Below are 25,741 nucleotides of genomic sequence, written 5' to 3' on the forward strand. Positions count from 1 at the left end.
ATGACATTGTTGAACCCTATGTACTGGAACATGCAACTAACGATGACTGGAATTTTCATCATACTCTTTTTTAAATATAAATTTCATAATATTGATCTTTTGCCAAGAAGATTAGCTAATCCTAACTATGTCCAATCAAAATGAAGTAAACAAGTATTATGGGATTTATGTATGCAGTAATGTATAAAAGCTTCTGAATTATTTTGTTCGGTGGAGTCTCTACTGAAAAGAAATTTCTCTGGTCGTATTAATAAACGAGATAAGAGAAACTGGAGTCCGAGATGAGTTATTATTCTGCAACATACAGTAAGTCTAGATGTGTGGGTTAAGTATTATGGTAAATCGCTAGCATGTAGTGACAGAATACAAGATTCTCAGATTGAGTAAGTCTTGACTGCGGGCAGGACGCTGCCAACCTCTCAGTGTATTCTGAGTTGTATCGGGCTGGGAAACTAGGAGACCAGCGTTAGTTAGGCAGTTTAGGGAATTTACTTCTATTTTGGGCAGTACTGAAAATTTCCACAACTTGGTAACAATAATTTTTTTAACCCATTTTGTTAATTGTTTTTATATTTTATAAAGAAAGAATGGGTAGTTAGTGTCAGGAAGCGTGAGACAGAGACCCAATAGCAGAGGAACAGTTCAAAGGATTTATTTACAACAGAAAATGTCAACTTAAACTGTACTGGCGAAAACTGCCGATCCCAGCACTGGATGCAGCTATGAAGAATCCTCCACTGGCGATTCGTGGGTGGCGAGATCAGGCGTACAGCAAGCTGGAAGGTATCCACACTCCCGACATGCCTGCAGAGACAGGCAACCAATAAATACACGAGACAGCAAAAACTTGACAAAGAGAGCAAGGTTAGTTGCTTGAGAGCACACACATTCAGCATAGACAAGACCACGTTCAACATTAAACTACATTTAACATTAAACAACATTGAACAAACCAGCGTCAGACATGACATATGAGGAGATTTAAATAAGCAAGGAACAAGGGGCAGGTGCCGCTCGCAGCTGAAGGTTGTCATGATCATGACCACGGGAGCACTGGAAGCGACTGGGGAACAGGAGACTTTCTACTCCTCCTCCAAGTGGCCGGGAGCACTGCTGTGGGAGCGGCCATCATGACCGAGGATGCTGACAAAGGGGTGGCCAAGGCTTCAGGCGCTGGCTCTGGGATGGACGAGGCTTCAGGCACCGCCGTGGCAGGCGTGGGTGCTGGCTGCAGCTGGGAAACGGCCTACGTGGCCGTGGGTGTTGTCAGTGGCAGGGAAATGGCCCTTGTGGCCGTGGATGCTGTCAGCGACTGAGGAGCTGACAGCATATGAATACTTCATACATCATCTCTAATGCTGGCATAGCAGTTAGATGTAGAGATTTGATCCTGTTGACGCCCCAGCAGAGGTCCCTGCTGAGAGAGGGCAGAGCGAAGAGTAGATTCCTTTGCTGGGTCCATACTTGGCTGGATCATTCTGTCCCCAGTGGAGCGTTTTGTCAGGAAGTGTGAGACAGAGACCCAATAGCAGAGGAACAGTTCAAAGTATTTATTTACAACAGAAAATGTCACCTTAAAACTGTGCTGGCGAAAACTGGCGATCCCAGCACCGGCTGCAACTACAAGTCTGACGATTCATGGGCGGTGAGAACAGGTGTACAGCAAGCTGGAAGGTAACCACGCTCCCAACACGCGGGCAGAGATGGGCAACCAACAAATACACGAGCTAGCAACAACTAGACAAAGAGAGCAAGGTTATTTGCTTGACAGCACACACATTCACCATAGGCAAGACTACGTTCAACCTTAAACTACATTTAACATTAAACAACACTGAACGATCCAGTGTCGGACATGACACACGAGGGGATTTAAATAAGCAGGAAACAAACAAGGAGCAGGTGTCGCTCGCAGCTGAAAGTTGTCATGATCAGCGTTCCCATGGAAACAATCAGGGTTCCCATGGAAACGTGTGCCAGAGGTACCTGAAACATATGAGGGCAAAATGTAAACACGCATTGACCAAAACAACAGGGAATGATGATGCCACAGTCCTCGTCAGACAAAAACTCAACCTGACAAGGTGACAGGACCGTGACAGTTAGAGGTTTGTGTTTCTTTACACATAAAAAAAAGAAAATACTCCCAATCACTTCCACATTGTGAAAGTATAGATATTCTAAACTGATTAAGGATAATCCAACACTGGTATCGGATCGGGATTGGTATCGGTGATTCCAAGAGTTCAGGTTTAAGTAATCGTATCGGGAGAGAAAAAAATGGTATTGGTGCATCCCTATTATAAAGGTGATGCTAACTAAAACATGTCCAACAGAGTCCAAAATTAACTTTTTAGCCGACCAGCCAAGATGGCTGGTAGATGAATTTTTACCAGCCAGACAGATTTCTTACCAGCTATTTTTTGTATTAATTTTTTTTAATTTATTGCATTTTTCAAGTTGTTTTTCAGACATGAGAGACAAACAATACTATAAGCATGTTTAAAAGTGAACTGCTTTTAAAAAATGTTTTATTGTTTTATTATTTATTAAATATTTAATTGCCAGGTAGTCCATTTAGAATAATTTTTCAGATAATTCATTTATTACAACAAAACTAAATTTGTATTCTAAACTACATGTTTTCATATGAACGACCAGTAAGTAACTCTCATGAGTCTCACACATAACACAGTAACAGTTCTTGGTTTATTTGGAGTGAGTCAGTTAATTAAGTTAGCTCCAACTATGTCTTTTTGATTCACTAAAAAGAGCCAGCTCATAGATTTACAACTGACTAGGGAAGTCCTTATACAATTTTTTTGTATTATTATTATTATTATTTATTTTTATTTTTTTAAAAGAGTACCGATACTTCCTTTTCTGTACTCACCAATACTGATTCCTGCTTTTTATTTTTTTTCTGAAATCCATATCAACGGTTTATTTCAATTTTATCATCAAAATTGTGTTTAAATAAATGAATATAATTAAAACTTCAATCAAATGAAAATATAACAATTAATTTTCAACATAATATTGTATTATTTTTATCAAATGAAGTGGTTTTATTCAGAACCTCACAGCATAATCCAAAATACAACATTGGAGTTATTTTTGTTAAATAAAGTGCTGCATAACAGAGCATCACAGTTGTGAGATATTGCTTAAATATTATTAACTTACTATTGATTTATTAGTAGTAGTAGTATTACAGTGAATATTACTTAACTATACAATAGTAATATTGCAGAAAGCAAGCGACCAGCGGGCATTCAGTTACTAAATTAAAATACAAATACAATCTAGAAATAAGCAACCACTCATACCTTTCTCAATGTCCACATCTGACGCCGGAAGGAGCAGCAATACTGCATTTGTGATGTAATCGTGATGTTGACAATGACGCACATCCGAGAGACAGATCCTTCCCCTTTTATATCATAAGGGTGACAGCTAATTGGCTTACAACCCCAATAAAATTAATAGGGAAGATAACTGACTTCCCTACTACATGTGGTTTAATAATCACTAGGAGATAATCATTTTAATTTGTGAGCTGAATGTTTACGGAATGACATTCATATGTCAGACTGTATCGGAGCATTTTTACATTCACAAGTACAAGTACATGAGCGTGGTATCCCTACTGCTAACTGAGACTTTCGATGAGCAGCGGGACTAGCCAATGAGAGCTGTTCCATTCAAACACCTGCAACCTTACTGACTGAAGACCTACAGAACCCCCTTGATGACAAAACTGGAACATGTTACATTACTTTACAAGCTGACACAAACTGACAAAAAAGCCCCCGCCAGAGTAATGTATGACACAAAATTCACCAGCCAAATAGAAAATGTACCCGCATTTGGCACTTGGCGGATGTTAATTTCGGACACTGATGTCCAGTGCCCCGTTTCCCAATAACAATTGATCTTAGCTGTTAATAATGTTTTCTACTAGCAATTTTACGATGGTTCGTTATTTTTTACCTGTGTTTCCCAAAAATGCACTTAACACGAATGTGAGAGGATGCGCTTTAAGTGCTATTTAAGAGAGTCGCTGTCCATATCTGAAGTGATGAAATGTGACAGTGTTCTGTCGCTCATCACTGTAACTTCATTATATTTGTGCATGAATGTATGTGGCAGCGGGGGCGTGGTCAAGCATCTCTCCGGAGAGAGAGAAAGTGGTAAGGGCGCTTACACCTGAGTTAAATTATGTCTAACACCTGTCTCTAATTTCAGTGAGCACGGGGAGAGCGGCATAAATAGAGCCACACAGCAGGTAGATGAGAGAGAGAGCCTGGGCACCAGAGACCAGAGTGTGAAGCGAAGACTTAATTATTGTAAATGTTGAGAGTTTATTTTGTGAAGTGGCTTACTGAACAACATAAAAAGCTCTAAGAGTGTACACCTGCTGTAGAGAGGGAAATAAAAATCCTTACCTGAACCAGGAAATCTGCTTCTCGCCTCCTCCTTCCACGGAGAAGTGTTACACTGGTGCTGAAACCCGGGAATTGAAGTTTGGTTGAAGATGGATGGAAGTCGCCCCGTAGAGTCCTCCCAGTTGACGGAGATCCTCCAAACCCTCGCTGGCCTACATCAGAGCCATCAGCAAACACTGCTCGAGCTCCGACAAGATCAAGATTGCCGGTTTGTTGAGCTCCCACGCGCTCAAGCCGAGGACCGGCAGGTGATCCGGAGCCTCCTCAGCCAGGTGGCGTCCCCAGCCACGACCCCGGACACTCACACGCTGTTACCCCCGCCCACATTACAGAAAATGGAGGCGGCAGACGACCCCGAGTCCTTCCTGGATTTGTTTGAGCGGACCGCTGAGATCTGGGGCTGGCCGCTCGGCCAATGAGCGGCCCGACTTATCTCACTGTTGTCACATTCGACCAAGTGAGAGTCATCGATGGTCAACGACTCCAGCCGGACATCGCTCTTTCATACCCCTATTTTGCGATTATAAATAAGCGGTTGTATAAAGTGACACAGGACACTCAAACTAAAGAGGATACAACCCAACTTTTGATTCCAAGGAGCCGTCAGGAAATGGTATTCCAGGCGGCTCATTATAATCCCATGGCAGGTCACTTAGGAGAAAGGAAAACACTGAACCGTCTAATAGCCCGTTTCTATTGGCCGGGCATTGGCGGCGATGTCCGCAGGTGGTGTGCGGCGTGCTGCGAATGCCAACTGGTTAACCCACCGGCCACCCCAAAAGCGCCATTGCGCCCTCTCCCTTTGATCGAGGTCCCCTTTGAGAGAATTGGAATGGACCTCATCGGGCCATTAGAACGGTCAGCACGCGGACATCGCTTTGTATTGGTCCTAGTGGACTATACAACGCGATATCCGGAAGCAGTGCCTCTTCGCAACATCTCAGCACGCAGTGTTGCGGAGGCGCTCTTCAAAATAATCTCCCGGGTGGGGATTCCGAAAGAAATCCTCAACGATCAGGGCACAACGTTTATGTCACGGACACTACGCGAGCTGTATGAGTTGTTAAATATTAAATCGATTCGCACCAGCGTATACCATCCTCAAACGGATGGCCTGGTGGAACGATTTAATAAAACCCTCAAAAACATGATTCGTAAGTTCGTGCACGATGATGCTAGAAATTGGGATAAATGGCTCGACCCCCTGTTATTTGCAGAATGAGAGGTCCCGCAAGCCTCCACTGGCTTCTCCCCATTCGAGCTGCTGTATGGGCGACGCCCTCGTGGCATGCTTGATGTATTGCGAGAGGCCTGGGAGGAGGGACCTTCAAACAGCAAAAATGAAATTCAGTACGTTCTTGATCTTAGAGCAAAACTCCACACTTTGGGGCAGCTAACACAGGAGAATTTGCTCCAAGCTCAAGAACGACAGCGCCGACTGTATGACAGGGGAACTCAGCTAAGGGAATTTGCACAGGGAGATAAAGTGCTTGTATTGCTTCCCACATCGAGCTCTAAATTACTCGCCAAGTGGCAAGGACCCTTTGAGGTCACACGACGAGTGGGAGATCTCGATTATGAGGTTAAACGAACCGATAGAGGGGGCGCACGTCAAATATACCACCTCAATCTCCTGAAATTGTGGAGGGAGGCGGTTCCCGTGACGTTGGCTACGGTAGTTCCCGAGAAGGCGGAGCTCAGACCGGAGGTGAGTTCAAAACATAAACAGTTCACCCCAGTCACTTGCGGAGACCACCTCTCACCGAGTCAACTCGCGGAGGTTGTTAGGTTGCAACAGGAGTTTGCGGATGTGTTCTCCCTTCTACCGGGACATACAAACCTCATCCATCACCACATCGAGACCGAGCCGTGGGTCGTGGTACGTAGCCACCCCTATCGATTACCCAAACACGAGAAGAAAATCGTTCGGGAAGAATTAGATGCAATGCTCGATATGGGGGTAATAGAAGAATCCCACAGCGATTGGTCCAGCCCAGTTGTTCTAGTGCCTAAGAGCGACGGGTCTGTGCGATTCTGTGTGGATTATAGAAAAGTCAACGCGGTGTCTAAATTTGATGCATATCCAATGCCTCGCGTTGATGAGTTGCTCGATCGGTTGGGCACTGCTCGTTTTTATTCGACATTGGACTTGACGAAGGGTTATTGGCAGATCCCCTTGACACCAATTTCCCGAAAGAAAACCGCCTTCTCCACACCGTTTGGATTACACCAATTTGTGACACTTCCGTTCGGTTTGTTTGGGGCCCTGGCTACGTTTCAGCGTCTCATGGACCGAATCCTCAGGCCACATTCAGCTTATGCCGCTGCCTATTTAGATGACATCATCATTTACAGCAATGATTGGCAGCGGCACATGCAACATCTGAGGGCGGTTCTGAGATCGCTGCGCCGAGCGGGACTCACAGCGAACCCAAAGAAGTGTGCGATTGGATGGGTGGAGGTACAGTATCTGGGGTTCCACTTGGGCCACGGGCAGGTGCGTCCCCAAATTGACAAGACAGCGGCAATTGCGACCTGCCCGAGACCCAAGACCAAAAAGGGGGTGAGACAGTTCCTGGGGCTGGCTGGCTATTATAGAAGGTTCGTACCTAATTATTCGGACGTCACCAGCCCGCTGACTGATCTCACTAAAAAGGGAGCTCCAGACCCGGTCCAATGGATGGAGCAGTGTCAGCGGGCATTCACGCAAGTTAAAGCCGCACTTTGCGGGGGGCCGCTTTTATATTCACCTGACTTCTCTCTCCCTTTTGTTTTACAGACAGATGCTTCAGACAGAGGGCTGGGGGCCATACTCTCGCAGGTGGTGGAGGGGGAGGAGCGCCCGGTGCTGTACATTAGCCGTAAGCTCTCGTTGAGGGAAACTAAGTACAGCACTGTGGAAAAGGAGTGTCTCGCCATCAAGTGGGCGGTCCTCACTCTCCGATACTACCTGTTGGGGCGGGCCTTCACCCTCTGTTCCGATCATGCCCCACTCCAGTGGCTCCACCGCATGAAAGATACCAATGCACGGATCACCCGTTGGTATCTGGCTCTTCAGCCGTTTAATTCAAGGTGGTCCACAGACCTGGAGCGCAGATGGCTGTCGCCGATTTCCTTTGCAGGAATGGGGGGGGAGTGGTAGGCAGGCCGAATGCCGCCCCGGCCTGAGTTGGGCGGTGGGGATATGTGGCAGCGGGGCGTGGTCAAGCATCTCTCCGGAAAGAGAGAAAGCGGTAAGGGCGCTTACACCTGAGTTAAATTATGTCTAACACCTGTCTCTAATTTCAGTGAGCATGGGGAGAGCAGCATAAATAGAGCCACACAGCAGGTAGACGAGAGAGAGAGCCTGGGCATCAGAGACCAGAGTGTGAAGCGAAGACTTAATTATTGTAAATGTTGAGAGTTTATTTTGTGAAGTGGCTTACTGAACAACATAAAAAGCTCTAAGAGTGTACACCTGCTGTAGAGAGGGAAGTAAAAATCCTTACCTGAACCAGGAAATCTGCTTCTCGCCTCCTCCTCCCACGGAGAAGTGTTACAATGTATTTATAAATATTTATTATTCACCTCGCAGGGAAATGTTTACATTTATTTTCCTAAATACTCAACCTAATAAACTACCCAAATAAATGTAGTTTTGTGATCATTTTTGCAGAATTAACGATCTAATACCTTTAGACAATCACTGCTTTATACATCAGATGTCATAAATTCCGTGGGTCGAGGTGTAATTGCTTCCAGGGTCAGTAGAGACAGATGTTAATGGATGGTGGTTAGTCACTGAGTCTCTGTGAATGATCCTGTCAATGATTAAGCACATATTGAATATAACGAAGTTCACCGTGTTGTCAGCTTAGTGCAAAGTAGAGAGCTGGAGGCTGCGCTAGGAACATTCACAAATCAAGCGAGGTCTGCTCTTTGCTCCCCAAAGTGATGATGGTCAATGTTGCACATTGTGGTACAGACGAGAGCGTCCTTGAGTGTCTAAGAGGAAGATGAGAAGGTTGTAGAAGAGGACGAAGGTGGAAGTAATTTTGCAAGTGTCTGTAAAAGTCTTCCAATGTTCTTAAGTGCTCTATGATTACTCCAGAGCACTCTTAGATCTACAACGATTTTCAAGTACTACTTAAGTTATGATGCTATAAGGAAACAGCCCATAATTCTTAGATGATTTGTGCGATCGTTTTTTTTTTTTTATCTATTTAGGCATAAGATGCTTGTGGGAAATGATGCCCAGGTCAGTGTTGGGTGTAATCGGATAACTAACAGTAACTAACTTCTTTGTAATTACATAATTTTATTCTCATACTTTTTTAAGTCAAAAGTAGTTAACAATTAAATTTTAAATTCTTGTAATCAGATTGCAGTTACTGACTTTCAATTAAAGTAATTCAGTACATTACTTGGGTAACACATATTATTTATAACACATTTAAAATATGGATTATTATGTTCAAATGTATGTCTATTTGCATTTCTGTGACTGCTAAAGGTTGTGCGACAATGAACGAGGAAATATAGACATTATTTTAAATTTGTTGAGCAGAAAACAAAAACATTTCTATGCAAAGTGTTTTAAAAAAGTAGCTTAAAAGTAAAATAATTAGTAATTGATTTTTTTTTTATTAAGTAATCACTAATTTGTAGGGGATTACTTTTAAAATAACTTAAATGAACCTAACATTTGTCCAGGTCACATTTCACCAAAAAAAAAATATCCTCATTAACTGTACATTTTACTTTTGAGCTGGTTTGTTATTTCCATATTTATCAATGGTTATACTCATTTCAGTAGATTCATATTAATCTAATGCACTCATTTTACAGTAAAATTATTGTAATATATAGTTTCATTAATATCAACATAAATTAAACACTATCATAATGTAGGACAGTGGACTGCTTCAATGAAACAACAACAACAACAAAAAAACTATTCTGACTGTGTTTCTTAATTTTGCTCTTAGGATTCGCCTAACACCTCACTATAGTAGTATCTCACTGACATGCCCAATTCAGGTCTAATGATGACTAATAATAATTATTCATATTAACTAATGAGGTAATAAAGTATGGGACAATGCCAAAATGTGCAGTGGTGGGCACCTTGAAGAGAAGGTTTGAGAAACACTGTAAATGCAGTGTGTGTCACAGTAAATCATCACCCGTGTTGAGGAAGTGTGGTCCACCTGTTTCTAATTTTCTAATAAGCACCCTGAACACTGTTAGGTGATTGGAAGTCATTACAAACGTAAACTGTAAACTTCCTGCCCATAATAGCGGTAACCTTATTATTTGCGCTTTAATATTGCTTTGTGAATGAATGTATTCATCATCGGTGACACACAAAAATGAACTCTCGCCATAATATTCCTCTAAAATGTGTCATTTTAAAAGGACTATGCAAGCGGCTGGTGGCGCGTGCAGCTCAGGCAGCCTCGCGCTCAGTCTGTAATTAGCCTCGTGCACTCACTCATGTGGCATTTCACTAAAAGCTTGAGATGAACGCAATACTGTTCTGCTCTGCATCCGGAAGCCCGTTGCTAGAGTTCATTTAAAAGTAATTCATTTTCACCATTATTGATTGGTGTGCTTTTTAGTATAGCAAATATACTTCATTTTAACGTTTATGTGAATCTGAAGACCTCCAGAGTGCAAGAGTTTAAGGGGTGCCTCTTCCAGGGTGATTGACGTCAATGAGATTTTTTTATTTTGTAATATTTTAAACATTCAGACAAATGATGTGTTTAAGTGTTAGTAAATTGCATCTCAAGCTAAAGTAATCACTATTTATTTATGTTGGGATATACTGTAATTATACCTGAAGTAAGTTAATAATGTTGATGGTTTTACAATTTAATTTTACAAGATTATGAAACTACAATTAGAGATTTAATGTTGATATTTCTACAAATACAAATTTAATCACATTAAATAAAATTACATTTAGTCAAAAAAGTATTGTAACACATTACATTTTAAATTATTGTAATAAGATTAAGGTACTGACTTTCAAGTTACTTTTAAGTACAATATATTTGTTACCCATATTTCTAAAGTAATAATATTTATGTAGAACAGATTTAAAACATATGTTCATATACACTCACTTAGCACTTTATTAGGAACACGATGGTCCTAATAAAGTGCCCAATGTGGTCTTCTGCTGTTGTTACCCATCCGCCTCGAGGTTCGATGTGTTCTGCATTCTGAGATGCTATTCTGCTCACTACAATTGAACAGAGTGGTTATCTGAGTTACTGTAGCCTTTCTGTCATCTCAAACCAGTCTGTCCATTTTTTGTTGACCTATCTCATCAACTAGGCGTTTCCGTCTACAGAACTGCCGCTCACTGGAGGTTTTTTCTTTTTTGCACCATTCTGAGTAAACACTTGAGAGTGTTGTGTGTGAAAATCCCAGGAGATCAGCAGTTACAGAAATACTCAAACCAGCCAATCTGGCACCAACAATCATGCCACGGTCAAATTTTTTCCCCATTCTGATAGTTGATGTGAACATTAACTTGAAGCTCCTGACCCGAAACTGCATGATTTTATGCATTGCACTACTGTCACACGATTGGCTGATTAGATAATCTCATGAATTAGTTGTACAGGTGTTCCTAATAAAGCGCTCAGTGAGTGTACTGTGTGTCTGTTAGCTTTTCTGAGACTGTTGAAGTGTGTGTGGCCCCTAACAGACCTTGTAAGGGAGAAAAGTGTGAGGTTATGACGAGTGTATGATTTCCATGTGACAATGAACGAGGAGGAAATTTAGATTTTTTTTTAATTATTATTATTATTGGTTCATCAGAAAATTTGTCATATTCTTCTTAATCAGTAAACTAATCTGATTACATTTTAGAGACATAATTAGCAATGGATTACTTTATTTGAGTAACTTACACAACACTGCACAAAGCGAAATTTAACATTGGTTATTAGTTAAAATGATTTTTGAAGTACAGAAATATATGTGTATATCTTACAGAAATATATGTGTATGCATTAATAACTATTGTAAGTAAATATACTGGCCTAAAAGAAAGCATTGTAAATTTCACATGCATTTCAGTCTATTTCACATGGATATGACATCATCAGGGTGCTATTCATGACCCTTTTAGAAGTCTAAGTGAAATCAGCAGTTTTGAGCATAGGGATTTTCTAATCCAGCCCATATAATTAGACTGACGTTTCAGTAGAAATTTCCAAAATAAATTTCACATGAAAACAGAAAATTGCACCGTCCTCAAGGTAAGACCACTGTATGCATGGTGTTTTTTAATTGCATGGAAATTAAATATTTTTGAGAGTGAGAAAAAGTATGCACACATTTACGCACAATTATCTTGATGTATGGATTTTGAATGATTTTATGTACTGGCTAACTTTGTGTGCATGTCATTAGAATACTATGAGAAGTATGGTAACAGTATGTTAATAAATATCATTTTAAATTGAGGATAGCACTACTGTGGATGGTAAAAGATTGGAAACAATGGAATCACAAAAAGAGACAACTTTATATTAACATCCTCTTTATATAAGACATACAGGCTACTCTGTTTTCTTAGAGCATTTGGATTGCAAGTATGCCTTAAATTATTTCAGATCCAATAACTGACAGGCCAGTAAAACGTTTGCAGATGGAATCTGTCTGGATGAGCGCGCATTTGGTGAAGAGAATGCTGCTGCTCGTGAGCGTGTGCGCGCTGCCGGTATTGGGTGAGAGCAGCGGGCGCGTGGACCCTTTAACCCTGAGCCGCGCGGACCAGCAGTGCTGGGAATCTTCCTCTGTTCTGCTCCTGGAGATGCGCACACCGCGGATTGCCGACACCGTACCCGCCTTCTGGGATCTGATGGTCTTTCTCAAGTCGTCGGACAACCGGAAACATGGCGCACTGTTCTGGGACCTGGCACAGGTTTTCTGGGACATCTATGTGGAGTGTGTTCTGTCCCGGAACCACGGATTGGGTCGGCGCCGTACAGCACATCCAAACCAGCGCATCACAACCACGCGCTCCCTCACCAAAGACGGTGAGTAAATAGCGAGTAGTATATATTTTTTTATGAATGGAATTAAATTAGCAGCTTACAATGTATTTTGGTAATTGATAATATACAAATAATAATAATAATAATAATAATAATAATTATATATATATATATATATATATATATATATATATATATATATATATATATATATATATATATATATATAACTAGACAGCATAGGTTACACGTTTTTGACACTTAAGCCACACTTAAAAACGTCTAAATGTCATTGCAATAGATAAAAAAAGAACATTTAACCAAGTGGCATCTCCAAAAAAAAAACAAAAAAACAAAACAAAACCAAAAAAAAAAAAAAAAAACACAATGCTACACTGTTAAAAAGTTTCCCGTAAATAAACAGTAAAGAACTGGCAGCAGGGTTGCCAGCAAGTTACTGTAACATTAACAGTATCTTGCTGTAGCTGAAATGTACAGTTTGCTACTGTTTTTGCAAATACAGCATAAAGCTGTTATTTTTCTACCTTTAGAGTAAAATACTGACAAAAGTATTAGCAGTTAATTACTGTTTATTTACACTTTTTCACAAGAGGTATATTTGCAGGATTTTACTGTAAACTACAGTAAAAATACACTACATGCTACTGTATAAGTTATTGAGTAATGGACTGCTAGCAAAAGGACTACAATGTGTTTACTTTTTTCTAAACCTTGTGATTTAATAAATTATTCCTTAGTCTTGCAATAAAAAATACCATGTTTTAATAGTGTATAAATGTAGCCTTTGAAATAGTGACTTAAACTTTTAAGACAAATAATACAGCTTCAAAGTGTCTTTTCAAAACATCTCTCTTTATTTGCAAAACACCATTCATGCAAAACATCTGTACAAAATTATAAGGCAATTGGTAAAACAAAGCCCAAAGCTGATTTGGGTAAATAAACTTACATTTCAGCCATATAAATAATAAATACATATTATAACAAATAATAACAAATCTCTGTCTTTCCAAACACTGAACTCTGGACACAAACACTCACACTGAGAAAGTGGCTGAATGAATGACTAAAACAGTGTGTGTGAGTGTCTGAGAAAGTGTTTATGTGAATTTGTGTGAGTGTGTGTGTGTGTGTGTGTGTGTGTGTGAGTGTCTGAGAAAGTGTTTGTGTGAGTTTGTATGTGTGTGTGCTTGTGTGTGTGTGAGTGTTTGTGTGAGTTTATGTGTATTGAGTGTGTGTGTGTGTGTGTGTGAGAGAGAGTGTGTGTTGAGTGTGTGTGTGTGAGAGAGAGTGTTTGTGTGTGTGTGTGTGTGTGTGTGTGTGTGAGACTGTTTGTGTGTGTGTTTGAGAGTGTTTGAGTGAGTTTGTGTGTGTTGAGTGTGTGTGTGTGAGAGAGAGTGTTTGTGTGTGTGTGTGTGAGTCTGTGTGTGTTGAGTGTGTGTGTGTGTGTGTGTGTGTGTGTGTGTGTGAGAGAGTGTTAGTGTGAGTTTGTGTGTGTGTGTGTCGAGTGTGTGTGTGTGTGTGTGAGAGATAGTGTTCGTATGTGAGTGTTTGTGTGAGTTTGAGTGAGTTGATGAGTGTGTGTGTGTGTGTGTGTGTGAATGACTGGGTTCACTGACTTATATAAAGTCCCACTCAAAGTCCATTAGTTTCTTTAGTAGACTGGAGACACGAGGGTTGACTGATGTCATCTATTTCTGGGCGACTTTCCCCGTACGCTTTGACAGGACTTTGCCTCGTCCAGCCTTGGTGCCTCTCTCAGGATTTATCCCAATGAAACGCCTGAAAAACAAATGTTTGTATTCATAATTAGTGTCAGGAGAGCTTTCTTAAAGGAATAGATCACCCAAATATAAAAATTAAATCATCATGTACTCACCTTAATGCCATGCCAGATGTGTATGATTTTCTATCATCATCAGAACACATACGAAGATGTCATTTCAGCGTGCTACAGAGACAACAATGGAACATTATTTAAATAAAATTTGCAACGTTGTTTGAAGGCTGCACTTCGCAGAATAAAAAGAAGTTACGTTTTTATGAATCTCACCCTGTAATATGGAAGATCCGTTTCAGAAATCCAGCTGCACTCGGTGCCACAGTTACAGTTGGTTTCCCACTGAAACAAGTGTTTAGAAAGTTAGATACAATTCCAGTATCACCAATGTTTTCAGATTAAAAGAGAAGGAATATCATGCATCCCTGCATAAAACTTAACATTATCAGCTGTACAGCTGCGTTTCCCAAAAGCGTTGTATACTTTGTCGTAAGTAGATTGTAGAAAGTATTGTCACCAATGGTTTTTACAACCTATTTAAGCTTACAATGTTTTTGCAATTTGCAGCCCAGATCTGAACATTAAAGTTGTTAACATTATCTGACCACACTGACCGCTTGAGTGAGGTGTTTCTGCACTGTTTTGTCAGCTCAGACTCCAATCTCAAATCTGACATGCAAATTAACAAATTAACCCAAATCCAGTGCATTATTCAATCTGACAACAAATCACTTAAAGAAAAAAATTTAGTAAAAGAAACAAAGATCTTGGGCTTAAAGACAGAAAATAATGTTACAAACAGCTTATTTAGTTGATATTGGGATCTGATGGCAGGTAGGCTACCAAAATCATTATCACAGCACAATATGAGTTGAACATAAATGTAATGTTTTATGGCTATGCTAAAAAGCAAAGCAAAAGGGTACTCACCTATTAATTCAGAAGATGAAGATGGGTGAAAAAATCACCCCTTAAACACGTGTGGGCTCACTGTAGTCTTGTGTTCCCAAAATGCAATGCAAAAAATACTGTTAAGTACTGTTTTCTTTCCTTTGAGCAATCAATACTGTAAAATACCGTAATATTACGTCTAAGTCATTTAACCAACAAAAATTAACAGTAATGTACAGCATTTAAAAATAACAGGATTATACTGTTGATATTTTGAAGTAAATTAACAGCAATTTTTAAGAGTGTAGACTTTTTCTTTCAACTAACTTCTTTACCATTTTTGACATTAGGGTTTTAGCAACTTAAGGTTATTTTAGTGGATATTAAGTCAGTTTCCCTCAAGTTCACACTGGTCTCCTCCATTTCGAGTGTAGTCTAGTTCATCATATTAACTATGAACATGCTCCACTAACATTTTACAGCCAAAGTGTCTAACTAACCTACTTTTTAATCAACATTTTGAACACCTATTGTTTTATTGTTTAAAAGCTAACAAATTTCTTTTTGTGAACGTTTTTGCTTAAAAGTGTGCTTTTGTGTTATTTCTCTCAAATAAATGCCACTTATTTTGGTATTTTGTTGTGGATACATTCATTTAGTAATATTATGCCATGGAAATAATTTCCATGTGTGATTTTGTGTCAAATTGCTTTTGTCTTATTATGAATAATATGGACTATTCCTATTAATTTTTTAATAATTTAGAATCTTTAAAATAAATGCTGTTTTGATGATTTGTTCGATATATGGCACTATTTCTAAAACTCATATCTGAAATATAAGTTCATATATGGTTTTCACTGATATAAAAAGTTGCATACTTGTACATACATGGAGCAAATATGTCAAAATACTAAACAAAAATTGCAGTTTTCATATACGTTTCCAAATAATAGTGAAAATTTGATTATGTACATAGGCCTATGTTCAAATATATGAACTATACATTTCTATACATACTGTATATATATGTTAATTCAGGCTAAATCAGATTTGTGTATTCATGCACTTTCATTACATACTCGCATTATACAGACCTTTATAGCTAATGGATATGGATAGTGGCGGACTCAGGCTGTCTGTTGGGCAGGGGCAAAAAAAAAAAAGGACACCAGCTGCATGTGGTGGGGCACCAGCGCACAGAAATTGGTGATGCATTTATGGTGAAACAGACCCAAACCCTGGTTAAGATTAAAAAAAAATGTATTATGTGACTCAGATTTTAAGTATAACTACTACACCTCTGTAATAAAAACACACAGGGAACTATTAGAAATGTCTTTGGTTTAATTTTTTCTTTTTTTAAATAAATGAATTTAATTTTCAATAAAAAATCACTAAAGCAAGAATATTCACCGATCCCTCAGCCGGGGGGTTGACGATGTAATTAGATATTGTGATATACATACATATATATATATATATATGTGTGTGTGTATATATATATATATATATATATATATATATATGTGTGTGTGTGTATATATATATATATATATATATATATATATATATATATATATATATATATATATATATAAATAATGTGAACATATTTCGTGCATATCGCCCCATAGGAGGGAACAAAACGAATTTATTCACACACATTCAAAGCCATTACCCTTCTGAATCAGCTAAACTGGGTCCTGTGATGAAAGGTAACAAAACACCAACATTAAACCCTCAACAACCCAAAATAAGTGATGTATTTGCCCAGACAACGAAATACCTGACTAGTAACCCATGATAGAGAGAATGCACGGAGGAAGTTTCTTTGCCAAAGAGATGTTGCCCTTCACAACTGTTGAAAAGCCATCTTTCAACACTTTTTTTTTTTAAGTTTCACTTGAATTTTTAGTTAAAATAAATAAAAAATAAAGGTCAAAGTTTGAAATCAAGCTGCCTCGCATTATTGTGTAGGCTATTGCTTACCGAAAATTACCCCATAGTACCACATAGCGTACAACCAGCGGTAATGCCGGTGTTAGTCGGTTTGAACTTGAACACCGCACCGGTGTGACAATTATGATACCGAGGCAAGTCTACAATTTACCATCATAAAGTTCCCTTTAATCCCTTAGGTAAGGATAAAAGTTAAAGATAATACTTTGTGCTTGATTTGAGTTTGATCAAGTCCACCAGTTAGCATAGAAGCTACCTAAGCAAGAAGCTACCTAAGCAAGCTACCTAGCAAGGCATCCTCTAGCATATTGTATAACATGGTATACAGCTTAAAAAACAAACCAAACCAGAAAATGCAGTCTACAAACATTAGAATCTTTGGTGAGCTGCAATCTTTCCGTTGGTTTAAATGTAAAACATATTGCTATGTAATCTACCTCACACACTGTAGTGGGATGTGAAGGTTACAGCTCAGACTGCACTAAACCCACTGACACCTGAACATTCTAAAGGGGGAGTGGCTGAGTGTGTGTGTGAGGATTGTACCATAAATAAAGGGGTACTCCACCCAAGAGATGATTCTACCTCATTTGCACTCTCTTTGGAACCAATAAACTCATCCAAACAGTTCTGACATTTTTTCTTTCTTTCTAAAGATACGTTTTAACTTCTACCTGCTAGTGATTCTAAAAACTGTCTGGATGAGTTTATTGGCTCCAAACAGAAATGAAATTTAGGTAGAATCATGCTGCCACTAAACAGTTTTTTAATATAAATTTTTATATAAATATAATATTTTTTATATAAAAACAGGGGCACCAGGAGGGCATTTTCTACTATAGAGGCATCCCATGAGTGCACATTGTCTCGCATGTGGGAGCATGTAGAGGCCTGTAGGGCAGCCAACCCAACCTCCCACTTAAGTCCTCCAGTGGATATGGATAGCCTACATAAACAGTATATATGTATATATATATATATATATATATATATATATATATATATATATACTGGATAATGGATTCATATTATACATTATAATATATATTGGGTTACATACTGTAATTCAGCATTGATTCAGCCATTCAACAAATGATGAGGCCACTGCAGTGGCGAAATGTCTTACGAAAAAAGCCATATACTCCAGCATAAATACATTATGTCTTCTTTGTTTGTGTTGTCTTTAGAGTCCTTCGTGCATGAGACACAGGGCCATGTCTCCAAACTAAAGGAGTTCAGTCGTGGCTGGTTTCGAATACAAGTGGAAGCTCGTAAAATGCACCAGGACACCCTCTCAGAAAATCAGGAGAATTACGAAAACCACCAGACTTTAAACATTTTCTACATGTAATCTACTTATGTGTGCAATAAATAAATATTTGCAGCATTGTGGTGATCAATTGTATCAATTGTGGTGGTCAACTGTACTGTATGTGCGGGTAGATTGTGTTACTATGGTTGCCATCATTGCACTGTTTGTGCACCAGTGAACTTTGATGTACTTTTGTCATACATTTCCTGCGCATGCGCGTAAAGTCGCTGAATAAGGAGAAAACTGCAAGAGAAACTAACTAAACCAAAAGACAATAAATAGGCCTACATATATTACTGGGATGAATTTCTATTTTTGTTGTTTTGGTTGCTGTTTATGCTCAACAGAGAGGTCACATAAGAATCGTATTCAGCCTTAAAAATTGCAAAAGTTATGTTTTATCTTAAAACTGAAGTTGACATGTATCTGCAGTTTTTTTGTTGGTTATTATAATTGTAAAAAATAAAATAAAAGTTAAAATAAAAACGTTATAAAAGTGTTTAATTACTTTAAAAAAAAATAGTTGTATCCACTTGTTAAATGTGTTGAAATTTAAATGTGTTGAATTGTTTTCTTATTTATTGGACATTTTTGAGCTCTTGTGAAACAGAGGAAATGGTGAAAAAGAGGCGTGTCCACACGTTACTTTCGATTTATTGTTTAGAAGTTAAACCAGATAAACAATCATGACATAGTCCTAATTATTAAAACTATTTACACTCACATGAGATATGGGCAATTCCATAGAAATGTCAAACAAATCATGGAAAAAAGGAGGAACAAACCCCCTTTAAAATTGTTCATCCAGTCATATTAGTGGTCTAGAAAAAGCTGGTTACTTAATGTAATGTAAGGGTGGGCCTGGGTAGCTCAGCGCGTATTGATGCTGACTACCACCCCTGGAGTTGCAAGCTCGAATCCAAGGTGTGCTGAGTGACTCCAGCCAGGTCTCTTAAGCAACCAAATTGGCCTGGTTGCTAGTGAGGGTAGAGTCACATGGGGTAACCTCCTCGTGGTCGCGATTAGTGGTTCTTGCTCCCAATGGGGCACATGGGAAGTTGTGTGTGGATCGCGGAGAGTAGCATGAGCCTCCACATGCTGGGAGTTTCCGCGGTGTTACGCACAACGAGCCACGTGATAAGATGCGCAGACTGGCGGTCTCAGAAGCGGAGGCAACTGAGACTTGTCCTCTGCCACCCGGATTGAGGTGAGTAGCTTTGCCACCACGAGGACCTACTAAGTAGTAGGAATTGGGCATTCCAAATTGAAAGAAGAGGTGATACATTTTTTTTTATTGTAATGTAAGGGTGGCCTCCCCTTATGAGTGCCACCATGTTGAGATCACATGACCAACCGAATAGTCTTTAATTATAAATCATAAACCTTTACTAAAGACAGACCTATCGTGAGCTCAGAGGTTGTTAAACAATGGTATATGCTTTTGTTGAAGCCATCAGTCTGGGATATTTCAACTTCATTTCATCATATTTAATAGTGAAGAACTACAATATCCCCAATCCAGAATAGGAAGATCCACCAATCATACAATAGAGTGCAACAGCGGCTACCCACTTATTCAGGCGTCTGGATTATTAAGTATTTCCCACATTACATTTTTTCCATAGACTTTTCTTAAATTCCTTCATAAGAGTTGTAAGCAAGGTATGAAATAAAAATGTTTTGCCTACCAGCCACAGTTGTGGGTGAATGCCCAATTTTAGCAGTCACTTTGATTTTATACCAACCACTTAGATTTTTCATATATAGGCTATATTATATATATATATATACACACACACACACATTGTGCCACAATCAGCCACAACATTAAAACCGCCTGCCTAATATAGTGAAGGTCCCCCTCATGCCGCCAAAACTGCGCCAACCCACATCTCAGAGTAGCATTCTGAGATTATATTCTTCTCACCACAGTTGTACAGAGTGGTTACCGTAGACTTTGTCAGTTCTAACCAGTCTGGCCATTCTCTGTTGACCTCTCTCATCAAGGCATTTCCGTCCACAGAACTGCCGCTAGATGTTTTTTGTTTTTGGCACCATTCGGAGTAAATTCTAGAGAGAGGAGTTCAGCATTTACAGAAATACTCAAACCAGCCCAACTGGCACCAATAAGGATTATTATCATAATAATTTTGCAACATTCAAATGGAGGCTAAAAAGTAGACAAGCACAGAAAAGAAACTTCTTGTTCAAGAACCATTTCTGAGGTTGTACTGAATTATGATGACACATTTGACAATTCACCTGAAGTCCCAGTGTTGTTGCATGTCATTTGCATATGTATACTGGAATGGCCTGAGATCATAAACAGTTCATCAGACTCACGCTTCGCTGGCTTTCTTTAGTCTGTTCTTCAATATATAATCAAGTGTGTTTCTTCAAACACACGTTTTTGTGTCTGACGGCATTTCTTGTCACTCTGAACCATCTTACAGTTCGTCCACCACAGTGGCAGGTAGATGAGCAAAATTACCCACCACTGCGCATGACATACCCGTATTTGGCAGGTGGCGTGTGCTAATTTCATAACCTGATTGTAATCAAACTAAATGTTGTCACCGCGCTTTCCCAGAAATTTCAAGTGCCAAGGCCCAAAATTTAAATCTCAAAAATAAAGGAAGGTCTGCACTGTGAAAATTTCTTAAGAGTGATTTATTATTTTACATCAGGGGAATTAAAACAACCATTTTGTCCAAAAGCCTTACTCAGTCTGTCAACTCAGTTCTCGTTTGATCTTCTTATAGATGGCCTGTAGGTGTTATCAGGTGTCCATAATTGACTAATCAGCCAATCAACAATGTCCAAATCAACCCAATTATACAATCATTGACATACCAACAATAGGAGCAGTATGAAACGGGCATGAAATACCATTCATTAATCAATAATGTCACCTAGAAAAACAAAATTTCCATAACTTCAGTATTTTTAACAACAGAAAATTACAAAAAAGGTGAAAGGTGTAAAAGAATAAATAACTCTTTTGAAGACATTTTCAAAGTGCAGACCTTCCTTTATTTTTATGATAACCTGGCTTAAGCCATGAACCAAACCAGCCAGCTCTGAGGTAAATCAAAACATCACAAACTTTGTTTTGAGGAAAAAATAAGAAATAATTTAAAATTGGACAAAAAGACAATGGTACAAGACTGTGTACTTAGCATCTTATATGAGGGCACAGACTACAATCCCATGAAGCATTGAGAATTGAATATAAAACAATGGAAATATATAAAAATATTGATTTTATGTCGTTGATTAAATGTATAGAAACAATATATTTTAAGTTTTATTGCAGAATATTCTGATATGTACAAATAGATAAGTAGTTTATGGGTGAAGAGACACTGACTCTATTACGTCATTCACAGTGTGTCATGGGAGTGAGCCATCGCTCTGAGGCACGTTTCGCGGGCTTGGTTGGCCTCGGTTCTCTGATTGGTGACATTTCTTTGATGTACCATGAGTAATGTAATATTTTACCATGAATTCCGCTATCAAACATGATTTTGAACAATGAAGTTGAAATATTGCAGATGAACGGAAGCATAAACCATCGATGAACAATCTCAGAGCTCGGTAGGTCTGTCTTTTAAGGTTGATAAGTTATATTTGAAAATAAAATGTTCCTAAAATGGCATTGGTAACCAAAAACTTTTGCTTTTGTGTGACAGAAGATTTAGAGTAAAAACTGACTTAAATACTGTTCTTTTTCTCACCCCCACATATCATATTGCTTCTGAAGATATGGATTTAATCACTGGAGTCATATGGATTACTTTTATGTTTCGATTATGTGATTTTTGGAGCCACAAAGGTCTGGCCACCATTCACTTACATTGTATGGACATACAGAGCTGAAATATTCTTCTAAAAATCTTTGTTTGTGTTCAGCAGAAGAAAGAAAGTCATACAAATCTGGTGTGGCATGAGGGTGAGTAAATGATGAGAGAATTTTTAATTTTTGGGTGAACTATTCCTTTAAGACCCCGGCACACTTCATATAAAATTCGAAGAACGAACGAGTGTAAATCTGGCTAAAACTAAGGTTTTTAGTTTTGTGTGTGTGTGTGGTTCGTAACAGCTCTCCAGTGCTGGAAACTTCGTACTGGCTGCTAAACACCTTCTTACCGCCATTGGTCCACATCATCAGTAGGTGTAACCTGAAGCTCCACCTACTTTGAAATAGACAGTATTGTAGAAGATGTTGACAACCACTCTTGCAGCAAGAACTGTTCATTTATTAAACAGGCGAAGGGCAACAAATGGCATACACGTTACGTGAAGCAACTACCCATACTGCTACATGAGCTTAAGCACGTATATTGCGTGAGCTCGCAACAGGTATGGTATTTTAAAATGTCCAAATGCAATAGATAATATATATATATATATATATATATATATATATATATATATATATATATATATATATATATATATATAAGATCATTCACACAAATTATCTACAATTATGTTGTTCAGTCCCCGGCGTGCAGTTATTAGCGAGCTGGTGCAAACTTACCTCCATCTGTACGATCGTTTGTGTAGAGACTTTTTGGAAGAACATGTGATTTTCAAACAAAGTGGCATCTAATACAAATGATGCTAGACCTTTTCATAGAACTAACATTTCCAATTACTTTGAAACCAACTGATCTCAAGTTGATTTTTAGTGGATGTATGAAGTCAGTTAACCAGAGTAGCAGAGTAACCACAGGTGGAGTTCAGCACAGTAACTATAGACATGTCTGACTAACGTTTGACCACCAGAAAGTGTTAAAATACTATTTGTCTACATTTTGAACAGTATATCTTTCATAAAGTGTGTTTGTGCTGTATAAACGTAAAATATTTATATTTCATTAAAAAAAAAAAAAGTGTGTCCAAATAATTATTGCGGCCATTGCATCTGATCTTTGCGGTGGTGATTGACAGTGTAACAGCAATGTGTTCTAGAGTGGAGGCTCATTTCTCTGCAAGCAGGAGATGGAGTTTTAGCAGATGCTGTTGCAGATGAGTGCAGGAGTCTTTCAGTCAAGATGAGGTGAAGGACCTGGTGTTTCTGTGCTTTGATCTGCTCAGTCTAAAAGACCTCAGTACTGTGTCCACAGCCAGAGAGCTGTTTCTTCTGCTTGAGACCAGAGACCTGCTGTCACCAGAGAATTTATCTCTGCTTCTAGAGCTGCTCAAGATCACAAAACAGCACAGCCTGATCCGGAACCCATGCTTAAATGCACATTAGTGATTCATGAACGATTTGTTCATTTTGAACGAATCTTTTATGTGACTCAGAAGAACAAGTTGTCTCAGAGAGTGATTCGTTCATTTTGTGTTGGTCGCGCATGTGCATTGCGCAACCTCCGTTCGTTTGTTACGTGAAAACCGCATAGGCACTGTACAGGAAACAGAAATGATTAGTTCACTTCTCGAGTCTTCTGGTCCGAGTCATTCGTTATTTTGTCACATGACAGCCGTATACGCTATGCATTGCTCACACAGGAAACAGAAATGATTAGTTCACCTCTCGAGTCTTCTGGTGGGGGATTTGGCTATTGAAAATGTAACATTTTAATTTAATTCTGCTCAAATGAACGAAACTAACTAAATGACTTGAATAAAGATTCGTTCATTTTGCTGAACGAGACTCAAAGGTTCAAGTCAGTAAAATGATCCAATCTTCCCATCACTAATGCACATACGCAAAGCAGTGGCAGAACTGGGGGTCAGATCTCCCCCTTCAGGTGAGGATGCAGCTGTTAGTAAATAGAGACATGTCTGTGTTTGGACTGGTCCCATTCACTTCCATTGTAAGGGCCTTACTGTAGGCCTTACTGTTTTGTTTTGTTTTGTTTTTTATAAACAAGGGACATATCGAAATAATTTTTGTGGTAATCAACATTATGCTACAAATGCTGTTGATTAAGTTTATCTGGTATTGAACCCGGCATATTCCTTTAAGTTTCTTTGTAATTGTGAGCAGTATTTATTTTTCTATGTACATTTCAGACAGTTGTTGTTTGAGCTGTCAGAGTCCATCACTGATGAGGACCTGAAAAACATCAAATTCCTGCTGAGCAAAACACTACCAAAGAAAAAACTAAACTGGGACATGGTGAGAGAGAAAGCACCAACACAGCCTCTGACAACATATTTCTGCATGGGTTGGAACTGTGATTGTCTACCAAAGCATTTATTTTAGACGCTGTTGCAATTGTTTGTGGAGCTGGAAAAGGAAGACCTTTTGGATGAAAATAATTTGGACATCCTGCAGAGAATTATAGGAAATGTCAATCCCACTTTAGAAAAAAGAATTATTCTATATAAAACAGAGAGTGAGTTCAGTTGTTTATTTGATGTTTATGAAAGTGTGTAATGGGTCATTGAGTTCAGATGATTAATTTGATTGGTAGTGTATATGAAGACTGAAAGGAGATTAAATGATTAATTAAATGCATTAGATATTGTACTGAAGGATTTGGAAGCCATATAATACAAAAATCATGTGCTTTATTCTACAGTTGTTTACATTTTTTCTGTCTTTTGACAGTCGGTTAAATGTTTATTGCGTAGGATACTGAGAAAATGTCTTCTGTGTCGTACACACCAGCTGAGGTATCACCTGATTTTGTCTTTCTGATCTTTATGTCTTTTCTGTGTAGGCAAGTTACTTGACCATATTGCCTACAGTAAATTGCATTGACCCATGCTTTGTATACCAACCAGAAGTGCTTATTTATACATTCTGTATAGTAATAGTGGTATTTCAATTTCCTTAATAATCATCTGTTTATTAGGCTAAGTTCATGTCTGAATTCTTTTTTTTTTTTTTTTTTTTTTTTTTTTGCTTCTTTTCAAAAACTTAAATATTAAAGGAATATTCCTTTCACTCAAAAATGACAATTCTGTTATCATTCACTCATGCCCTCATGTTGTTTCAAACAAATGTGACTTTCTTCTGTGGAGATAGGTAGAAGGAAACAACATGGGGTGAGTAAATGATGACAGAATTTTCATTATTGGGTGAACTAAAGTATTCCTTTAATTACAAATATCTGTAAAACTATAAAATAGTTAATGTTATTAAAGTTAATAGTTATGTCTTAGATCAGAGCCAACATTTGGAATTCAACACAATGATTGAAAACAAGTGCCCAAATTTGTCTGTTACTGAGAATCCAGAGGTAAGATTCCATCACGTAAGATTCAGAAACATTTATTGTGGCTATTTATAGAAAAAATGCCATAATGCCAAATAACAGTAGGCAGCATACAGTGCACTGTGTTGTGTTCAGTAAGTAGTATTGAATTC

General features: G+C 38.6%; 1 protein-coding gene across 1 annotated transcript; it reads left to right on the forward strand.

Annotated features, from left to right (window-relative positions):
- Window positions 1–1,638: 1,638 nt before the first annotated feature.
- LOC127447343 (protein FAM237A-like) lies at window positions 1,639–18,763 on the forward strand. The gene is made up of 3 exons (XM_051709166.1): window positions 1,639–1,645; window positions 12,062–12,487; window positions 18,287–18,763. The coding sequence occupies exons 1-3, from the start codon at window positions 1,639–1,641 to the stop codon at window positions 18,448–18,450; spliced, it is 597 nt and encodes a 198-aa protein (XP_051565126.1). The 3' UTR covers window positions 18,451–18,763.
- Window positions 18,764–25,741: the final 6,978 nt, after the last annotated feature.

The sequence above is a fragment of the Myxocyprinus asiaticus genome, chromosome 10, assembly GCF_019703515.2.
Source record: "Myxocyprinus asiaticus isolate MX2 ecotype Aquarium Trade chromosome 10, UBuf_Myxa_2, whole genome shotgun sequence".
Lineage (NCBI taxonomy): Eukaryota > Metazoa > Chordata > Actinopteri > Cypriniformes > Catostomidae > Myxocyprinus > Myxocyprinus asiaticus.

Coding starts and splice junctions, on each gene's coding strand:
- LOC127447343 (XM_051709166.1), top strand. Junction 12,488..18,286: donor GCGCTCCCTCACCAAAGACG/GTGAGTAAATAG, acceptor TGTTGTCTTTAG/AGTCCTTCGTGCATGAGACA.